We start from the raw sequence: 23,141 nt of genomic DNA, 5'->3' as shown, positions 1-23,141 counted from the left end.
ATTTTCTTTCCTAGTCATTTTGAAAATTTATTAGCAACAGATTTTTTGTAAGAACTAATTTATTTTCAGTTTTCTATGTGATTTTAAATGTTGAATTTTGGAATTTCTATTTTCTTGTTTTTCTTTATTCAACATACTTACCTACAAATGCTCTTTTATTTATAGTTTACTTTAAGTCACTGGGCTTTCTTAAATTTAAACAATATTTAGTTTCACTTGGAAATTACCCTTGTGATTGAACTATTAAATATTTTTGCTTTAAATACTAATGTGAGGAGATGTTCGCTATAGAAAACACAAGTCTTCTTTGTGTCAGTATTTATATAAAATACCTCTGAAGTGAGATTTGAAAAAGAAGTTTTTAAAATAACAGAAACAAGATATTTTGATGAGTATGGTAATATAAATAAAAATTATAATCTTATCAAGACGTATTTCTTTTTACTTGATATCCTAATTCATGCTATCCATTAATGCAAATTATGAAGTTATCAACCTTTATTTTATATAGTTTCTCTTTTTTCTTTAGAGTGAAAAACGAAGTTCTAATTTTATGTACCTGATGGTTGAGTTTCGATGTGTCAAATGTGAAGATAAAGAATATGGTATAGTTTACTATGAGAAGGTATGTTCCTTAGACCTATTTAATGGCTTCTCTAAAACAGATAGGGGGAAAGCATTAAAAAAATTACTGAAGTTCCTGCTGAGATGAATTATTTGTTTGCAAGATAGCAGCAGACAGCTGTCAGCAACAGCTGTTTATGTACATACAAATCAAATAGTATAGCTACAACAAAATTACAAAAGCCAATCATTCATGTAATGTAGTTCTAGATTACAGAATTCAATAAGAATGTAAGTGATTAAAACTTTTTGATTTATTGTTCTTGAAATTGGCAAGGAAGACATCAGTAATACTAATAAAATTAAATACTAATGATTCGTTAAAAGTATGAAGACCTATACATAGTTTTTTCGAATGGTTAATTTAATGAGAACAAGGTACTCTTTCTTTCCATTATGGAAAATAATTTCTCTTTATCTTTTTGCAATTTTATTGATATGGCTTTATGTACTCTATAAAATCTCTATACAAAATTAGTAGAAATGGGCCCCACTTTTTGAAATAGCTAACGATATAATAGTGATAATAATTTTATTTTGCTGTAGTATAAAACAGTGCAGAAAAAATTACAATGTAGCTTGTTTTAGAGATGTCAGATTAGCTATATGTTTTGATAATATTTTTCCATAAATGTTATGAATAATTAGTGATGTTCTTTTCTAATTTCTTTAATAGATTTTTGTGATATAAAATCAGGAAGTTTTTTTGTTTCTTTGTTTCGTTAGCTGATGATCATTTTTAGTGATATTTTTTAATTAAAATCATACTTTTTATTTCTCTTTTCATCTTGTTTTGTGGTTTACTTTGTATTCTTGCTTTTAAATTAAAGAATCCGAGTAATAGACTCATTTGAACCATTTTCAATGACAGTTGAGGTGAAATAAGGTAGAGTGGCTAATATTTAATGTTTTATAAACAAAGTCCACCCTAAAGAGTTAACTGTTAAGGTAGAACTAACTTACCAGCATTATATAATAATGTCATGTTCCTATGTATTTACTATACTCTATGGAATTAGATTTGAAAAATAAATTTCTTGATTTTGTGGGGCATAGATTCCAAGTAAAGGTAATAAAAATGATATAGTAGCCATATATTTAGAAACAAGATCAAAATTCTAAATTTACTTAAAAGAATTTAATGAATAGCCAAAAAAATAATTTTTAGGGGTACTTTTTTGAAAGCGTACTTCAACAAGTTCTTGACCCCTTTCTACTACTCCCTGAAAATTGTTCATAAATTAGTGACTGTCTATCTAGCATGTCACACTTCCACTTAGTGTAAAGATTACTGGTCCAGTGTATTGAATCTAATGGAAATAGACTTTCTTGTCACCTGTCTTTTGTGACAGATAGTCTAAGTGAAGATTACTTGTCACAGTTGGGTTGATAAATGTGTTTTCTGGTGTTGTGACTGAAAACCCAGTCTGTTAAACAATGGCTATGGGAATTTGTGGCTTTCTGTAAGACTCAGAAAGTTTAAAGAGGAAAATATATCAATGTTTGGAAACTTAATCTTAACAGATTGGCATAAACTCCAGAATTGTTCACAAATAACTAATCTTAATACCATTGATCCTTTATATAGACATACTGTTTGTTATGCTGCTTTATCTTCGTGGTTTTAAAGATTAAAAAGCAAAGACTATTTTGAGTTAAAAGATAATTTTTTTCTTTAGAATTAATTCACAAATTCTTATTAAGATTTACATGCTCTTCAGTCAATATACTTTGAGTAATATTGCTGCTGAATCTTGAACTGGGAGCTATGTTTAGTTGAACTCATCTCATCTATTTAATGATTTGTGTAGATAAATATAACAAAGCAAGTATATCATTTTAGTTGTAGTTCTTTCCAAATATCATATAGTTGGCACATGTTTCTTTTTGTTTTCTAGTACTTTTTTTTTGTCCTTATGAAAGTTTCAGAAATAAATAAAACATCATTGCCCATGCATCTCTGCTCGCTGAAATCTGTTGTGCATGTTCATTTATGGGCTTTAATTTTTTCCTTAAATCATTACCTTTTATCTGTACCCCACAAAAGAGTAAGAAACATATTAGATCTTTTTCTTAGAAGACCTCTTATTGAAATAGAGATTTTCATAATCATCAGCAAGAAATATAATGATGTAATTGGGTCCAAATGCATTTTTTGTTCTTTGTTATTAGAATATTTAAAAGTGTTATTGGTTTTTCTTTTTTTTTTTCCTTCATTCTTAAATTTTCTCTTTTTCTGTGGCATATAGGATGGTGATGAGTCATCCCCAATTTTAACAAGTTTTGAGATAGTGAAAGTACCTGACCCCCAAATGTCTATGGTGAGTTACTATGCAGTTATATTTCCTAGGATGATGGTTTTTCCCCCTTATACGGTTTTAAAAATATATAGCTATATCACTTTGACCTTGAGTCCACTTTGCTAGCATACTCAACTATATTAGAATACCCAAATGATTGAAGAAACTAGTGAGGATAAGAGAAATTTGAATGGGATATGTTATCTTTTCCCCAAAATTTGAAAACCAGTTATGCAATACAAATTGACTTTTTTCTTAATAGCTGTGGAGGGTAGAATTCAGTATAGTACAGCAGAAACAAACCAATGTATAGAAGATTTTTCACTCTATAGAAAGAAAATTGGCAAGAAATTAGAATTTTCCAGGGATAAAATGAGCATCTTTTGGAGGTACTTCAACTCCCTGTTAGAAATATTGTTCAGAGGATTTGATCTGTTTCAAATATTTTAGGGAGAATTAGATGATTTTAGAGAATCCTGTCAACTTTATGTCTCTGATTTTAAGTTGGGGGGAAAAGTCTCTCAGCAGTAGCCAACATATAGATGTCACAGAGCACATACACTAAACCTCAGTAGGGCCTTGCTTAGAACTGGCTTACTTATAAGCAGCAAATTATAAATAAAGGAGTAGGTGGGGCTGGAACAAGAAACCATAACTGACAACTTGACAGTAATATTGAAGACCAAAAAAGGCTCCTCAAACCATAAAAAGCATACATAAACTAAAAAAGAATAACTCTCTTAGAGCCATTTAATGTAGAAGCAAACTACCCTATATATTTCAATAGCCCTTAGGGTATAACCATATAATCATGGTACAATAATTGATGTTCATAATAATGACCCTGAGTCATCAAAAAAAAAGGTTAAATTATTTCCAGTATATTCTGCTTAGAGAGGCAGGGAAGTGTGTAATCTATATTAGAAAAATAGCTATCCAAAATGTTTAAAAAAAAAATAAGATCTGACATTTAAAGAGGGAAACTATAATTTACTTATGTTCAGCCTCCTTTCTTAACTGTTCCAGGCAATGCAATTTCAAAATATCTGTAAGAGAGAGAGAGTGTGAGAGTGTTTATGTATCTGTTCTTTTGCTATTATTTTCTGTTATATTTCCAGAATAGCACTAGATGTTCATATTAAGTTACTAATTTATGTATGTCTTCATCCTTTACCCTTTCCACCTTAGAGAATATATCCTATTGAATATTTTTTTACTGATTTCCTTTTGGACTTTTAAAACAGAGTGTCCCAAGAGGCTTGTAGTTTTAAGCTTTACTAGCACTAACATTTTTGAAACTTTGAAGATTAAGTAGTTCATATCAAGGTCAATGGATTAAAAGAGAAATAAATCTTGCAGGAGGTGATTATAATTTTGGGTGTTCTAGGAACTGAACTATTTAGAGTAAGAAAGAATATATAGGGGTACACTGAGAACAAGAGTGAGTATTTGAACTCTGGGTTTCTTAGGGTAGAAATGTACTTCTTATCATTGATGATGATGAAAAACATTGACTAAAGAAATATACAGCACAGTATTCTGATGCCTTATTGTAGTTTGGAGGTCACCCTGGACTTTTTTGTTTGTTTGTTTTTTAACTAATCCTTGTACCTCCAGAACTCTACATCATGCCTAGTACATAGTAGATGCTTAATAAGTGCTTGTTAGCTAACTAATTCTAGTATTTGAAGTACTGTTATGTGGAGGAAGGGCTAGACTTGTTCTAATTCTCTAGAGGGCAGTTTCTGAATCAGGAAGTAGAAATTGCAAAGAGCCTAAATTGCAATTTAAGGTCAATAGCAGGAAAACTTCCAGGTCAAAACTATCTAAAAGAGAAATGGATTATCTTGAGTGATAGTGGCTTCCCTATTTTTGGAAATTTTTAAACTGAAGTTTTAGAGGGGATATTTTTGTGTACTGAGTGGGCTAGATGAACTCTGAACTGCCTTTCAGATCTAAAATTCTATGCTATTATAAATCTGGATTTAGTATGGAGGCTTGTTGTATGCAGTTTCTTTGGGACAACAGGAGACATTATAATTGCAGATCTTCTGTTTACTAGCCATATGAAGTTTGTCTTGTAATCTTAATCTCCTTGAATCTTAGTTCCCTCATTTGTAAATTATGTTTACACTGAATGATATCTAATCATTGTGATTCTTCTGTAATTTAAAATTTTCTTCCTCAGTTTCCCTATTTTCAAGTTGGTAATACATATTTAATGAGTACATTAAAAACTAAAAGACTATTCAATATACAATATTCTGTTCTTTAAAAAATTGTCATATTTATAATAAATTGTTCTGTTATTCTCCTTCCAACTTGGTTATTAGAACTTATACATTCTTAATAATAATTCAAACTTATTTTAGGAGAATTTAGTTGAAAGCAAACATCACAAACTTGCTCGAAGTTTAAGAAGTGGACCATCTGACCATGATCTCAAACCTAATGCTGCCACTAGAGACCAGCTAAATGTAAGTTAATATTGATTTTCTTATGTACTTTTTTATGTATTTTATAAATTTTGTTAGTGTTGAATTTTTTTTTACAGAGAATTTGAGAAATTAAAGTGATTCTCTTATATAAGTTCTCATTTTAAGTGTAATTTTAGTATCATGGGCTGTTTAAACTTTTAAAATTTCTCTTTTATTTTTCCTCTGCCTCCCAGATCATTTTTGAAGGTCCATTGAATTGGAAGTTCAGTTAGATGGAATCTGTAGTTGATTTTTTTCTCATGTATTGAAAAATATTACTGAATTTTTTGCCTCATTATGAAGAAATATGCCTCATTTGGTGGATTTCTCTGAAGCACATATATGTACTCTTTTGAATGAATGAGTGAAAGTCGTGAGAAGCCTCTAAGGATCAGAGCATATATTCCAAACAGCAAAAATCAGGGATTACCTATATTTATTAATCTTACACATTAATTTTGTGAAATCAAAAAGACATTTTGATATAATTTATTATTAATCTAGGATCCATGGCATCAAGTTTGAATCCTTCTTCTGTTCTACCTTTAGATTAGTCATTTCATCTCTTTAGGCCTTATTTACCAATTTATAAAATAAGGTTGAACCAGATAATCTCCATGGTTCCTTCTGGTTCCATATTAATCTGATTCTTTTAAATGTAAGGAATATATTTGAATCTTAAATGCTTGTGCATCTTCCTTATTTTGGGAGGCATTATTCAAAGAGTTTATCATTAAGGTAAAAACAAATCTGAAATCCAGTTTTTAACAAATGAAATACATTTCATTATTTTTAATAGATCATAGTAAGTTATCCACCAACGAAGCAGCTTACATATGAAGAACAAGATCTAGTTTGGAAGTTTAGATATTATCTTACTAATCAAGAAAAGGTAAGTTTATGTCTATTTCTATACCAATAAAATAAAAATTCTTAAAACTTCTGTGGAACACATAATTTCTTGTAAGACAAAATCAAAATTCAGTGTACTAACTTCAGTTATATTAAAATTACACTTATGTAAAGTACCATTAAAAGTTGGGTTCATAAGAGAGAGCTTAAAGAAAGAACTAAATAAACTATTCATATAAATAAATTGTGCTACTCTGATCTACTACCCACCTCCACTATCTATTTCTCCTTATGTTTTTATTCTCTCTGATAATGAGACCATAAACCTTGAATTTAGGTCCTCTTCCCTTCTTTGTCAGTATTTTTTTGATTATCTTATCTTTTATCATGGATTCAGTTATTGTCTTGATGCTGATGATTCTCAAATCTACTTATCCAATCTTACCCTCCCTCCTGACCTCCAGTCTCCTATCTCCACTTAATATAGACATCTCTAAATGGATATTCTGTAGACATCATAAACTCACCATGTCCAAAAGCCAAGTCATTATTTTCTTTTTTCCTCAAACTCTGTCCTTATTCGCAGTTTTCCTACCTTTGTCAAGGACATTTACCATCTTCCCATACCCTTAGCCTCACAACTTTTTGCTCTTCACCCTCATCCCCATATCCAACCTGTCCACTTCACCTTCCTGCCATTTCTTAAATATGCTCTCATTGGTCTGTCTTCCATAGTGGTTTCAAAGGGATTTTCCTTATGTGCAGATCTGACAAATCACCTTCTCCTACTTAATAAACTCCAGAGGCTCTGACCTAACAGAATCTATAAAATCCTCTGTTTTACATACAAAACCCTTTATAACATACCTCCCCACGTTTACAGCCCCCAACATTCCAGGCTTCTTATACCTTACATAGCTCTTCTTCCCTCTCCTACTTTCATCCAGTGACACTTCCCTTCATGCTATTACTTGAATAAAATGTTTCATTTCTAGATTTAGGCTTTTGTTGCTGGGCTGATCCTCATACCTGGAATGTTCTCCATCTTTATCTTTTCCTCCTATCTTCTCTGTCTTCCTTCAGTTCTCAGCTAAAATCTCATCTTCTATAGGAAGCTTTTTCTGATCCCTCTAATTCTAGTGCCTATCTATTGATTTATTTCTGATTTATCCTGTGTATAGGTTTTTTTTTTTTTTTTTTTTTTTTTTGTACATAGTTCCTTACATGTTGCACCTGGAGCTCCTCATAATCAAGGATTGTCTTTTGCCTTTTTTTTTTTAAACATTTTTAAACATTTATTATATGCCCAGCATATAGTAGACACTTAATTGTTTGTTGATTGACTAAAATCATCTTCAATTTGTAGCCAGTTTTATTTATTCATACTTCTTCCTGCCTTTCATGTTTTCCCCTTGTTTCCATTTTATAGCAATTATCTTAAATAATGCATTTAGTATTTGTTGAAACAATTATAAGATTATAATAGCCTCGTAACTAGTTCCCTTCCTTTTGGTCTATTCTTATGCTTGAATTAATCTTCATGATTACAGGTTTGTAGTTAGTCTGACAATTTTAATTAGTGATCAGGCAAGGGACCCACTTTGGGTGCTTGTTTTGCTAATTAAAGGATACATAGTATCATTTTAAGAGATTCCAAATCTCAGTAGTCCTATCAGTGGCAGAAGGTGAATCTGTTCTCTTAGAATTTATGAGGCACTAGTGCCTGATTGAGTGGTAGGACTTGGGGGCAGATTAATAATGTCTCACACTTAGGTCCTAAGGCTTCTTAGTCCAAGAGTCAAAAAATGAGAGGAGAGGAATCCAGGAAGTGAAAGAGGAGATATTTGAGCTGAAATACTTGCAGCTTTGAATCCGTGGTTCTAGCCAAAATATTTGTAGGTTCTTCTCCACCTCTCTTCTGAGTTCTTTGCATCTTTAGATTTTATTTTAAATCTTAGTCTAGTCCCTGGACTCTCTCTTTACTTAGTTAAAGTTTTGTTTTTTAACTTCAGGTGAAGGACAAAAATTTTATTTCTGTCAGATTAGAAATGAGGACTTTCAGATATGGTCCTAGAGAGATTGATGGATAATGTAAACTCAGCGTGTACACTTATTATCTGTATGACCAAGTAATCAGGATAGATTTATATCAGCATACTTTTTATCCATTCCATATATTTGCACCAGGAACAAGATGATTCATAATATAGTAGGTAGAAAGAAGCAGATTAGATAGGAAAGATTCAGGGTAAGAAAAATAAAATGATAGATATGGCTGAAACTAACTTCTGTGGAGTCTTGAATTCTGTAGTCAGAATTTTATATCCAAAGGATCTGAAGATTTTTTATTTTGTTATTATTAAAGCTTTCTAATCAAAACATATGCATGGATAATTTTTCAATATTGGCCCTTACAAAACTTGGTGTTCCAGATTTCCCCCCCACATTTGACAGGTTTCATTTGTTTGTTTAGCCAAAAAAATAAAATAAAATAACCTTAGTCACACGGTTTCATACAAGCTGGGTTTCAAGAAATAATATTTTCTTTCTTTTTTTCAAAATACATGCAGAAATAGGTTTTAACATTCACATTTGCAAAACTTGCTCCAAATTTTTCTTCCTCTCTCCCCCACCTGCCTTCCCCAAGACAGCAAGCATTCTAATGTAGATTAAACATGTGTAACTCTTCTAAACATGTATCTATATTCATCATGCTGACCAAGAAAAATCAAATCAAAAGGGAAAAAAAACCACAAAAAAGAAAAAACAAGCAAACAGAAAAATAAAATAATAAAAAGGTGAATATAAACAGTGCTTTGATTCACATTCAGTCTCCATAGTTCTCTCTCTGGGTGTGGCCTTTCATTGTTGAAAAAAGCCAAATTCGTCATAATTGAGCATCACATAATCTTGTAACTATGTATAATGTTCTTCTATTACTGTATATGATGCTTACTTAATTTAGTATCAGTTCATGTAAGGTTTTCCAGGCTTTTCTGAAATCAAGTTGCTCATTATTTCTTATAGAACAACAATACTCCATTATGTTCATATGCCATAACTTATTTAGCCTTTCCCCAACTAATTCCCCATTAGAAACACTGCTGGATCAAAGAGGATGGATGCACAGTTTGATAACTCTTTAGGCTAGTTCCAAATTACTTTTCAGAATTTTTGGAGTTTGAATCATTCCACAACTCCACTAGCAATGCATTAGTATCCTGGTTTCCCATATCTTCTCCAACATTTATCATTATCTTTTCCTGTCATTTTAGCTAATCTGAGAGATGTGAAGTGGTACTTCAGAGTTTTCTAAATTTGCATGAGAAATAATATTTTCAATGTAATGTAATCTAATCCAAATTGCACTATAAGATTAAACCAGCTGGAATGTACAGACTCAAGAAATAAAATTATACTAATGGGGAACCTCAGCTCTTCCTCTCAGAAATAAATTAATCTAACCAAAAAATAAACAGAAAAGAAGTTAATGAGGTAAGCATAATTCTGTAAAAGTTAGATGTGCTAGATCTCAGGAGAAAACTAAATAGGAATAGAAAGAAATAGACCTTTTTTTCTCAGCTCCATATGGCACCTACACAAAAATTTCATGTATTTGGACCTAAAAATTTCACAACTAAAGACAGAAAAGCAAAAATAGTTAACATAGATGTTTCAGGTCATAATAAAATACAAATTACATTCAACCATGGACAATGAAAAAAAGATTAAAAATTAATTGGAAATTAAATAATCTAATTCTAAAACTAGGTGTGTCAAAGAACAAATCATAGAAACTGATAATTTCATTAAAGAAAATGACAATAAAGGGACAACATGCCAAAATTTATGCGATGCATCCCATAGGATAGTACTTAGAAGAAAATTTATATCTCTAATTGTGTACATCAGTAAAATAAAGAAAAATCAGATTAATGAATTGGGCATGCAAGTAAAAAAAAAAGTTGGAAAACAGAACAAATTGAAAACCTCCAATTTAATACCAAATTGAAATTCCTGAAAATTAGAAGATAAAATTGAAAATATTGAAAATTGAAAAAAAATCATTGAATAAAATTAGAAGCAAATTTTATGGAGGAAAAAACCCAATAAAATAGATAAACCATTGATTAACCAAAATACTGATATAAAAAATTAAAAAGATGAATTCACCATCAATGAAGACAAAATTAAAATAATTGTTAGGACCTATTTTTCTCAGTTGCATGCTAATAAATTTGACAATCCAAATGAAATGTGTAAATATTCACAAAAATGTGAATTATCCAGATTGATAAGAAATAAAATATTTATATAACCAAATTTTAGAAAAAGAAGTTGAACAAGCAATCAATGAATTTCCTTAAAAAAAAAATTCCTAGACAGATGGATTCACAAGTGAATTCTACCAAACATTTAATCTTAATATACTATATAAACTGTTCAGAAAAATAGGTAAAGAATGAGTTTTTACCAAATTCCTTTTATGTCACAGATACGGTATTGATGCTTAAACAAGAAAGAGCCAAAACAGACAAAGTTATTGATCAGTTTCTCTAATGCAAAAATTATAAATAAATTACAAGCACAGAAATTATAACAATATATCACAAGGATTATGCACTATGACCAGTTGGTAGATATACTAGGAATATTATACCAGAAATGTAGGGATCATGCAATATTAGGAAAGTTATTAGTATAATTGACCATATTAGGAACAAAACCAACAGAAATCATATGGTTATCTCAATAGATGCAGAAAAAGCTTTTGACAGAGTAGAACACCTTTTCTTTCAAAAACACTAGAGCATAGGAATAAATGGAATTTACACTAAAATGATAACTAATATTTATCTAAAACCATCAGCAGCATTATTTATAATGAGCATAAGCTGGAACCCTTCCCAGCACAATTAGAGGCAAAGCAAGGATGTCCATTATTAAGTCTATCATATTATATTATAGTAAAAAGGTTAGTTATATCCTTAAGAGAAAAAAATTTCATATTTTTAAAAATTAATCATTTACAAAAAAGGGAAAATTTCAATTTAAGTAACTTGTTTTGACAGCAACCAAGAAATTATGTTTGATCACAATCTCCTCTTCCCTCCTCCCCTTCTCTCCCCCCTCCCCCCAAAGCATTTTAGCACTTTACACTTGGGGAAAAAAAAAACATTTTAAACAAAGCATCCACATGACTAACTTTAAAATACCAAATCAGAACAAGTTAAAAAGCAACTAGAATAAGCAATGAGGAAACAAAACTATCATTCTATGCAGCTATAAGATGTTATATTTAGAAAATTGTAGAGAATCAACCAAAAAATTAGTTGGAATTATTAACAATTTTAGCAGACTTGCAAGATACAAAAAATCCCATAGAAATCATCAGTATTTCTATATCTTTCAAACAAAACCCAGTGCCAAGAAATAGAAAAATTCCATTTAAAATGATTGTATAAAAAAAAAAAAAAATGAAATGATTGTAGACAATATAGAGTACTTGGAAGTCTACCTGACAAAACGAATCCAGGAATTATATGAACACAACTGTAAAACACTTTTTTTCATACAAATAAAGTTAGGTCCAAATAATTGGAAAAAATATTAATTGTTCCTGTTTAGGATGAGTCGGTATAATAAAATGACAATTCTACCTAAATAAATCTATTTATTTCAGGGCCATACCAATCAAACTCTGAAAAATTATTAGATCTGGGAAAAAAATAACAAAATTCATCTGGAAGCACAAAAAACTCAAGAATATCAAGGGGATCAATGAAAAAAAAAGAGTAAAAGTAGATAGCTTAGCCATACCAGATTTCAAAATATTATTATGTAGTAATTATCAAAAAAATCTGGTACTGGTGAAGAAATGGAGCGATGGAGCAGTGAAATAGATTAGGTACAAATTACATTATAGTAAGTGACCATAATTATCTAGTATATATAAACCCAAAGATCCAAGCTTTTGGAACAAAACTACTAGGAGTAGAAGACAGTATGGCAGAAACTGTATGTATAGAGCCACACCTCACATTATACCAAGATAAAATCAAAATGGAGACATGATTCACACATAAACTTTGATACCATAAGCAGATAAGAGAGCATGCAATAATTTACTTGTCAAATTCAGGAATAAGGGAAGAATTTAGGACCAAAGATGATAGAGAACATTATAACATGTAAAACAATTTTGATTATATACATTATAAAAGTTATTGAAGAAATAAAAGCAATTCAGCCAAAATTATAAGGAAAGCAGAAAACTGGGGAAATTTTTATAACAGGTATCCCTGATAAGGCATCATTTCTCAACTATATAGAAAATATAATGATCAGAGCATATAAACAGGCAATTTTCAGATAAAGAAATCAAAGCTCTCTTTAGTCATATGAAAAATGTTCTAAAATACTATCGATTAGAGAAATGCAAATTAAAACAACTCTGTGGTACCACCTCATAACTATCAGATTGAGAAATATGACAAAAAACAAAAATATCAGCAGTTGGAGGAGTGTAAGAAAACTGGGACACTAGGGTACTGTTTGTAGAGTTGTGAACTAATCTAACAATTTTGGAGAGCAATTTGGAATTATGTTAAAGGTCTATAAAATTGCATACCCTTTCACCTAGTAATACTATTGCTGGGTCTATATTCCAAAGACATTCAAAAAAAGGGGAAAAGGACCTATTTAAACTTGGATGATTATAGTAGCTCTTTTTGTGGTGGCTAGGAATTAGGGGATGCCTAAACAAATGTTGGTAAATGATTGTAAAGAAATATTATGGTGTAAGAAATGACAAGCAGGCTAATTTCAGAAAAACTTGTAAAGACTTAGATGAACTGATGCAGAGTGAAGTGAATAGAATTAGGAGAATGTTGTACACAATAAGAGCAATATTGTTCATTGAAGAATTGTGAATGATTCAGCTATTCTCAACATTACAGTGTCCCAAAATAATCCCAAAAACTAATGATGAAACATGACTATATGCCTCCAAAGAAAGAAGTGATATTGATTGAATGTAGAGGAAAGCATGCTATTTAAACTTTTTCATTTTATTTTCCTTTTGAATCTATAAAATGATTAATATGGAAAAATTTTATATATTTGCACATGTATAAACTATATCTGATTCCTTGCCATCTCAGGGATGGGGAGGGGAAGGAAGGAAGGATAGAATTTGGAATTCAAAGCTTTAAATGAAAATACCAAAAAAAAAAAAAAAAAAAAAAAAGCTTGAACAGATTTACAGAGTAGAAGTAATTGCCACATGCAGAAACTTTTGCAAAAAGAAGTACATTTAAACTAATAGTTATTTCTTACACGAATTTAATTACATCCAGAAATATGAGAAATTAAATATGTAAGTGGTAGAAAGTGTGTTATACGTTTCATTTAATTAGTTGCTTTCACATTTTGGAAAGGTGGGCAATAAAACTTCAAATCCCAGGGCATATTACAGAATTCTTAGGATGACTAGTGCAGACTGAATTGTATTTCCTATTGTTCTTGAAACCTTTTCAAGTAAGCTAAATAAATATCCAATTTGCAGTGTCTAGAAGAATTATTATATGGCCATGGTTGTTGTATTCTTTGATAGTTTAAAAATGAGTTTTTTATTGAAACAAAATCTCGCCTATCATATTCTTTCTCCCCATCTCCCTTTCTCTCTTTTGTTTACTCTTTCCTCTCCCCTCTTTCTTTCTGTATGCCTTTCTTTTTCTTCCTCTCCATTTCCCTCTTTCTTTCTATCCATCTTCATCTTCCTGTCCTTTCCTCCTTCCCTCTTTCCTCCCTTTCCTCTTTTCCCTCCTTTTCCTCTCCTTGTCCCTTTTCTTCTTATCTTTGTGCTTCAGTTCTTCCTCTTTCCATTTCTGCACTTATTTTTTTTTTTTTCAGACTATAGTTCTGTTGTATGTATTATGGTCAAGAGGTAGCAGGAAAGCTATGTTTTTTGCAGAACAACTAATATTGCTTAGAATACATCAGCGTATCTATAATCTTGTTAGTATGATCACTCAGATTGAAGCATACCAAATGCTTTTTCATTCCATTTGACACATTTCCATTTCTGTTCATAAATCTTTTATAAAACAAATTGTATTGATATCTTTTTTTTTAATCTCTATTTGCATCTTCTACTAAGAAGCCATCTAATACAAAGAAGAAAAAAGAGGAGGGGAAAAAAAGGGAGGGGAGAACCTCTTTAAAATTGGCCAGCATATTTTTTCCCTCTGAGACATTTGGGGTTAAATGACCTGCCCAGGGTTACATAGTTAGGAAGTGTTAAAGTGTCTGAGACCAGATTTGAACTCAGGTCCTCTCCTGACTTCAGGATTGGTGCTCTATCCACTGCGCCACCTAGCTGCCCTGCTGGCATATTTTTAAAAAATTTCTTCTATTACATGTAATATTCCATATCTGGGGCAGTTAAGTAAATTGGAGAGGGAAATGGTAAACCACTCCAGTATCTTTGCCAAGAAAATCTCAGTCAGGGTCATGAAAATTGGACACAACTGAAACTTTAGTGTCACAGTATGTGGTCTGCCTTTAAAAAAAAAAAAAAAAAAAAAAAGTAGCCTAAACACACTTTAGCAGTTTTTGGTTGCTATATAATTTTTAATTTATATTGATATTGTCTTTAGAGGTGCTGTCTATCAAAGTAATTAAAGCCAAGCTCATAGACTTATAATTCACAAAACCTTTTCTTCCCCCTCTCTTCCACTTCTCTTTGTGGGGAATGGGGCTGGGAGCGGGAAGGGGGATAGGAATTCGATTTCTGTAGTCCTTTATACTTTCTCAGTTTCTTTCAGAGATCATAGATTTACTGAGCAGTTATATCTGCCGATTCTCAGTAACCTTCTATATAGTACTTCTGGGCTTGCTGCCTCAGATTCGGCTTCTTGCTTGCTTTTTATATCTGTACTTAAATTGTTTCAACTCTGAAATAATCATTTTTGTTCTGTCGTTTGAAGCACAAAGATTCTTCTCTATTGTAAAGAAAAAAGTCTCATAACATTCAGTAATTAAATTTGCCTTCTGTTTGTATTCTGGAGAACATTTTCCTTAAGGAAGGCCGCCCCTTCCTCCCCCCACCCTAAGCTAATATTTGACTTCCTCTTTAATGTCTCAATATTAATGGAATTTTTATCTAAATAAATTCTATTAATTTTATTTACCTAAATCTTTAATGCTTCAGATATGCATGAGAGGTACCTTTCATTTCAGGATTGTTTTTTGTTTTTGATTTTTTAACAACAAAAATTAAAAACAATGAAAATCTTTTTTTTCCCTAAATCTTTTAGTCAGTTCTATAAATGAAGGTGAGTTTTTCAATGTATAATTGCTTACAAAAGCCAAACTGTCAGCTTTTCATATTTTCACCATGTATATTCTTATTGTATAAAGATTATTCTCATAAACATTTTATAGGGATGAGGAAGGAATTTATATCTCACCCTATGAAGAGTACAAATTGTTGTGATTTTTTTCCAATTTAGTATCTTATTCTCCATTATCTTAAAAAATATATCCTTCTGTTTTCAATAGTATGCTGTTTTTGGTGTGGATCTTTTTTTTTATCTTGTTCTGATCCATCTGCTTTTCTTGATTTTGTCACCATAAAGTGCAGTTTCTTTTTGTAGCACTTTGGGAACTGAGGTATTAAAACTGAAGTGTCAGATTCTTGTTATATTATAGGTAAAACTTCTGTTGGGGCCCAAACCAGAATAAGATATAGTTGGGAAATATTTAGCAAAATAAAAAAGTACAATTGAACATAGATAATGTTAATGTATGGTTTTCTAAGTCACTATATTGCTGGCAGGGATCTATTTATATTTGAGTTTGACAACACTGTTTTAAAGAATTCAGATACACTGTTACCTGATGAAAAAAGTACCTATCTTTGAACCTTCTTCTTTTCTTCCTTTCCTTCCTAATGACCTTAAGACAAAAAGGATAAAATTTTTTGAATTTTTGTATCCTCTCAACTCCTGAAGTGGCTTGCAAATAGTAAGCCCTTAAATTACTTAATTTAATTTAAATTACTTGTTGTAAGTGACAGTATTTTAAAAAATACTTCAAATCCATAAATAGGCTGTGGAGGCTGATTATATAAACTTACACTTTTAGCACTTTTCACTAGTTGATAAACATCACTTTTTCCTGTTTTAAATACACAGGCAAACTTTGTTATAGTCATCTGCTTTTGAGTTGGATTATATAGGCAGTAGACTTCAATTTATAGGAGCCTTTTTTCAGAGGGGAGGTTCTTAGTTTTGTATTGGATGCTTTTGGAATGATCTGGTTTGGGTGATTTTTTTTCCCAAGGAGGTATGACTAGAGGTCAATGAATAAATGTCCTCATAATGAACGGTAGAGGTGGGAAACAGAGAGAGGTCATTTGGAGGTATGTTTAATATGAGGTACTCAGTTCAGTTCACCAATTCCTTTTTATGCCAGAGACTGCGGAAGAAGTAGAAAGCTCTTACAACTGGAGAGTTCAAATAAGGCTCTTTACGGGAGAGATTGCCTAAAGTGAATCTTTTTTGGGGGGGTTAAATGACTTCGCCTAAGATCACACAGCTAGTAAGTATCTAAGTGTGGATTTGAACTCGGATCTTCCTGACTCTAGAGCCATTATCCCTGAAGTGAATCTTGAAGGAAATTAAGGATTTCAAGAGGTGACAATCAGGAAGGAGTACATTTCAGGTGTGAGAAAGAGGCTATGCAAAGTCCTGGAGTCAGGAGATGTAATACTGAGTTTGTGGAATAGCCAGTAGTTCAGTTATATTATTACATCATGAAGGCAAATAATAAGAATAGTTTAGAAAGGTAGGCTGCAACTATATTGTAAAGGGTTTTCAATGTCATATTGTAAAGTTGTTAAACATCTAAGTGGATTACTTCCATGTGCATTTTGGAAGTAGTAACTAACTGGAGCTTATTTTGTTAATCACTGTTGGAACATTATTATTATGGAGTGGGTAATTGATGAGAAATATAGAGGATCTTTCTGAGGAAGAGAATAAGAAATTAATAAACACAGTCAAGGAAACAAATATTCATTAAGGTCTACTCCTTACAAAACACCATGATATTATAAACTGCATAGGTTAACATTTCAAGCCTGATAGTTGATAGTTCTAAAGAAACTGATTTTTTTCCCCTCTAATTCAGGGATTCTTAACTATAGATACCCCCAAGTGATGCTTTTAATTGCAACATAAATATATAGGCTTGCAGAGGAAATTAAAATGTTTTTTTTTTTCTTTTTCCTTTGAGTTCATAGACTCTCTGAAATCTGTCCCTAAATTAGGGATCCACAAAAGCCTTGCTGTTATAAAAATTGTTTTTTTTAAATCAATGGTATAACTTGAAACAAACTGAATCCTACTCATATCATGATTTTGCCCTGTGCTGGAAACCCAGGAAAGCTAAAGTTTAGGGATTTATTATTAATATTTTTTCATAAATTTCAGTTGTTCTCTAGTTCATATATCTTTCCCTTTTGCTTATCTGTCTTCTTCCCTTGTCTTTTCTGTTTACATTTATGAAATTTAACATAAGTAAAGTTCTGTGTACAGTAGTGCCTTGAACTCTTTGCCGACAAAGCACTATATATCTTGTTAATAAATCTGGATTTATGCATCTTTAGTTATTGATTTAAAGATGTTGGTCTGTGAAGGATTTATTTAAAATAAGTACAGAAAACTGTTATTTCTATTAAAACTTGACTTTCTATGAAATGAGGGAATATTTGCTCTAGATATTTATGAAGCATTGTTTTGCATTCATGTCCATCTTAGGAATGCATTTTGGAAATGAAAATGCATGCATTGAGTATCAATTGGCTGCATTTATTGAACCCTTGTATAGCTAATATAATCTTTAGTCAGGGAGAATATTTAGGGAGTGATTCAAATAATGCTGTAGGAGATAACAGGGGCTTGATCTAGCAATGGAAATGTGCATATTAAATGATAGAGAGATCCCAAAGAATTGATAGGAATTTATGTAGATTTATAATGAAAGGATAAGCATAAGTAACTCCAGTGTTGCAAACCTAGAGTAATAGAGGAAAGTGGGTTTGGGAAATGGGAATAATTGGCTGGGAGCTTAGTTTTTTATATTTCAGATTTTTAGAAACCTATACATTTGTTTTCTGATAATCAAGCATTGGTAAAAGGGAGAAGACACAAATGACTATTTGAGAAGTAATCTTGGAAATCATGTTGAGGTAACAATGAAGAGATAATTTGCTAAAGAAGTAATAAGATTACAGAGTATAGCCCTGAGCCCAGAAAGAAGATGATCAGTTGAAGAAAATCAGGGTATATTTAACCCAAAAAAAAAGATTTCTGGGGTTATGATACATCGAGATGGGTGAGATTTGTTCTTCTTGAACCTGGAGGGCAAATAAAGACTATTGGTTGGAAATTGCATAATGAGGAATTTAAATTTACTCTAAGGGGCAACTGAACAATTAAAATTGCCCACAAATGGGGCTCTTTACCTTGTGGGGTCTTAAAGCAAAGATTTGATGACTACTTAGGTACATTATAGAGGAAATTGATTTTCAGGTATGAGTTAAACTAGATGGGTCTCTTCTAACTCAGAGATTAGATGTTATGTAAAATGCCAATTGTTCTTCATTCTTTAAAAAGACCATAGCATCACAGAGCCATGACATGCAGGTAAACTGAAGTAGAGTAATATGGAAAGTCACCAGTCTCACTTTCTTCTTGGGAGCCATCTGGATCCATTGGCAAGATAGAATCAGAATCAGTAGAAATGGAAATGTTTTTGGATGGATTGAGAAATCTTGGCCTCTTTAAGTTAAAGTCTTTAATAGGTCTCATTTTGACAGAGGCTGAACCCAATCGGTGATTAAGCCTGGGTAAGAAAGGAGGCAGAAAATGGCCTCTTTTACCTAGTCAAAAAAAAAAAAAGTTTAAAAACAATTTTTATAACAGCAGGAGGAGAAATCCCTCAAGGTTTCTGGCCTAAACATAATTTCTATTTACATTCATTCCAGTCAATCTGGGCCCAAACAATGACCAAGTGAATCTTGGCCTGGAACCTATTGTTGGTCAATTAATGAAGGCCAGAATGATTTGGGCCTAGCCCAATAACCCCAAGATATCTTGTGAAAATTTACATTCTTTTGGGCAAAGCACCCACAGCTAAATTTATGTTACCCTGTGTGGGCAAAAGGAAAGAAAACTAAAGAAGAAAAAAAAGGAGCTATACTGCCCGGCTGGCCTGTTCTGTTCCCAACAGGACAGCTCTTACTCTTCCTCACAGAGATGTCATTTGTCTTTTCTTCTCAGAACAGACCATGGCAACAGGGAGATAAGGCCATGACATGTGAGTGAATTGGATTGAAGTGTAAGATAAGTCATCAGAGAATATTGGGTCTAAAAATGCTAAACAACTATACTACCAATGATATTATAAGGTACTATATACTTCCAGTGATCTTGCTGAGTGTTTATTACCTGTCTTAAGGATGAATCAAAAATTAAGTTCTAAGATGCTTACTACTATCTTTACTTTAATATTATTTTTATGCTTTCAAATGAAGATGTATATATGTGTATATGTGTGTGTGTATATATATATACATATATGTTTATATTCTCTTAACATCATTATTTGAATGCCTAGTTTTATATTTAGATACAAAATCTAGGCATATTCACATTCATGCAGTTGATTAGAAACAGATATGCTTATTAGGTAGGGGCAAAGTGTAGGGAATCAAATGAGTTAATTAGTCTAGAGTCTGCAGGCTGTCATGATGTTTCATGGTTCTGGGAAATGATTGTTGCTAGCCTTAACAATTTTTGGTTTTGTGTCTATTTTTGTTTGTTTTTGTTTTAGGCTTTGACAAAGTTCTTAAAGTGTGTCAACTGGGATCTTCCTCAGGAGGCCAAACAGGCATTAGAACTACTGGGAAAATGGAAGCCAATGGATGTGGAAGATTCCTTGGAGCTGTTATCTTCACATTTCACTAATCCAACAGTGAGGCGCTATGCTGTTGCTCGATTGCAGCAAGCAGATGATGAGGTATAGTTTACTTCTGTTTTCTTGGTATACCTTCCTAGAAACTAATATGTTTGGGGTTGGCAGAGAAAGGAAGAGGGAACAGACACCAAGAAGGAGGCAGAGAGGGAAGAGAATGATGCTGAGAAGAAAAGAGAGAGGAAGAGAGAGGAAATGAGAGTGAAAAGAGAGACAGCAAACTAGGGAGAGAGGGGGAAAAGAGAGACGGAGGGAGACAGAGATTTAGCAGGAGAGATAGAGATTCAGCAGGATGTATGTTGAACTGGGGTAGGGAGGTGCCATCAGAAGTAAATTAAAATATTCCTCCAAGGACTCTTCAGTGAAATGAAAATTTATTCCCTGAACTGTTATCTGACATGACAATTCCTCCCAGGACATTTACCTGGCAGCACAACTTGTACTGTACTGTCTGGAAAAAAGAATTCTAATGAAAAATGGTTTAATGTAGCACCAGTTAGGGAATAATTCAGGTCCCCTCCATCAGTCAGAATACAACAGGCCACATTTAGTTGTAGCCTTGAAAAGCCTCCAGGGTCTTCACAGCATAGAACTGGTTGGCCATGCTGCTTACAACTTCTCCCCCCTTCCCCTTCCTTTTCCCCTTCCCCTCCCTCCCGCCCCCGCCCCCTTGCCTCTTTAAACTTACAGTAGCTCACCATTATGTATATGTGTAGGTTTCCAGAAAGTAGTTCTAAATCCTTCTGGAAAGCAAAGACATCAAACTTTATGATTGCTATTTATGTAGATTACAAGGCCACTGGGGAAAGATTGTCTCTTCCGTTTACACAGGTCATTGATAGCTTTCAAATTTTAGGAGTTTTCAGTAATATTGACTTCCTCAGCAATTCTTCTCTCTGTTTTTCCAGTATGACTATGTTCCTAGAGCTTTCCTAGCCTATTGGGATTTCTTGGGTAAAGTAAAATGAATGCTTTGTTTGTTTGATATTCTTCAGATGTCTTTTCTTTAGGGAAATAGCTTTTAGGAGGTTATGCTGTCTTAGCCCATTGGGGAAACATTAGCTTTTTCTTAGTATCCTTGTGACCCTGGGCAAGTCACTTAACCCTAGTTGCTTTGGTTTCCTCATCTGTAAAATGAGTTGGAGAAGGAGATGGCAAATCATTCCAGTATCTTTGCCAAGAAAACTTGGGTCACATATGGGGTGTGGGGTCACAGAGTTAGACATAACTGGAACAATTGAATACAAAAACTATTAATTGAATAGCTTAGTTTAATCTTACAAAGGAAACACATAATAGTTCTCTTTCAGTATTTGAGGAATACTCAAGTGAGAAATTAGCCATTTTCATGCTTACTCCAGAAGAGAGAATTAGGACCAGAGTGTGAAATATGCAGTTAAGGTCACTGTAAGGGAACACTTCCCAATAAGTAGAGCTATCAGAAGAGAGAATATACTAACTTAGAAGGTAGGCGTCCTCTCTTTCCATCCAACTAGATGTCTTCAAGCAAAAACTTGACTACATTTAAGTGTTTTGTTTGTAGAGAAGATTTATTTCTGAGATACAAATTGTATAAATTGGACTGTGTAGCCTCTGAGTTACCATAGAAGTTTGAAATTCTATGCTTCTGTTTTGATGTACTGGATCTGTATTATTGAACTTATAGAGACTGTGATGGAGGTGGTAGAAGTAAGGCAAGATGACAATGTTTCCTATCTTTCTACTGTTGTCACTCGTCTTTATCTGCTGATAATTTCCAGTTTGGCTTGAAGGCTTAGATGTGAATTTCGCTTGTAATCACCATTGTTCATTGTACATAGGTGCCACCTACTTCCCTCAAATTTTAGCCATGACTTAAATACAATTAAAAACAAAAACTGTCACAACCTTCCAAATTTACAGTGTAGAACTGACATGATAGATAACTTCATTCACATTCTAAAACTCATACAGAATTAAATAGCATTTTAGAGTTGGTAATATAGCCCAGTAAAGTAATCTCTAACATGTTATGTAAGACTTCTAATGATGGGGGCTTCACTGCTTCCTGAGGTAGTAACCCATTACATTATTGGTTTGCTAGGAAGTTTGTTTCCTGACATTAAATCACAATATTTTGTGATCTCCAAATCTTCTTAGTTCTGCCCTCTAGAGCCATAGAAATATCTAATCCTTCTTTCTCCTGATACCACTTCAGAAACTTCAGAATACCTTTCTTGATCTGTCTGAGTCTTTTTCTTTTCTTTTTTTTTTTCCTACATTAAACATGCATGCTTTTTTCAGCAGATCCTCATATGGTAGGAATCTAAGGCCACTCAATTCTATTTCTGTCCTCTTTTATTTAGTATTCTTCTTAAAATGTGGAATATGAAACAGCATAATAACTGAAATGTGTTCTGAGCCAAGAACTTATCAGCTCTTATTTTTGGAAGCTATAATTCTCTTAGTGCAGTCGAAAGATGTAGTAATTTTTAAAACTGCCACATTATGGTGTTGCATCCCAGTCATGCTTACTCTCTTCCAAAACCCCCAGATCTTGTTCAGGAAAAGATGATGAATTTCATTGCCATAAGTCTCATTTCTTTTTAAGAAGTCTGTAGTTTTGACCCTGGGGCAGGCAGGCAGTGCAGTGGATAGAACACCAGGTCTGGAGTCAGAATGACCATAGTTTAAATTCAGCTTCAAGACAATTACTAGCTCTGTGACCAGAGCCAGTCATTTAATCCCCGTTGGCCTCAGTTCCTCATCTGTGAAATGGAGACATTGGAAAAAGAAGTGGTCAACCACTCTAGTATATTTGCCAAGAAAACTTCCCAAGACCAAAGACCATGCCGAGTTACACAGG

General features: G+C 32.5%; 1 protein-coding gene across 1 annotated transcript in view; it reads left to right on the top strand.

Annotated features, from left to right (window-relative positions):
- The window catches only part of PIK3C3 (phosphatidylinositol 3-kinase catalytic subunit type 3), a 179,252-nt gene that overhangs the window by 23,261 nt on the left and 132,850 nt on the right, over positions 1-23,141 (top strand). Inside the window, exons 6-10 of the mRNA XM_031946013.1 lie at positions 530-625; positions 2,874-2,945; positions 5,297-5,401; positions 6,201-6,293; positions 20,156-20,341. Coding sequence (XP_031801873.1) covers positions 530-625; positions 2,874-2,945; positions 5,297-5,401; positions 6,201-6,293; positions 20,156-20,341 — 552 coding nt within the window. The remainder of the gene's footprint in view (positions 1-529; positions 626-2,873; positions 2,946-5,296; positions 5,402-6,200; positions 6,294-20,155; positions 20,342-23,141) is intronic.

This window comes from Sarcophilus harrisii, chromosome 1 (assembly GCF_902635505.1).
Source record: "Sarcophilus harrisii chromosome 1, mSarHar1.11, whole genome shotgun sequence".
Classification (NCBI taxonomy): Eukaryota; Metazoa; Chordata; class Mammalia; order Dasyuromorphia; family Dasyuridae; genus Sarcophilus; species Sarcophilus harrisii.
This window is presented reverse-complemented; position numbering and strand designations above follow the sequence as displayed.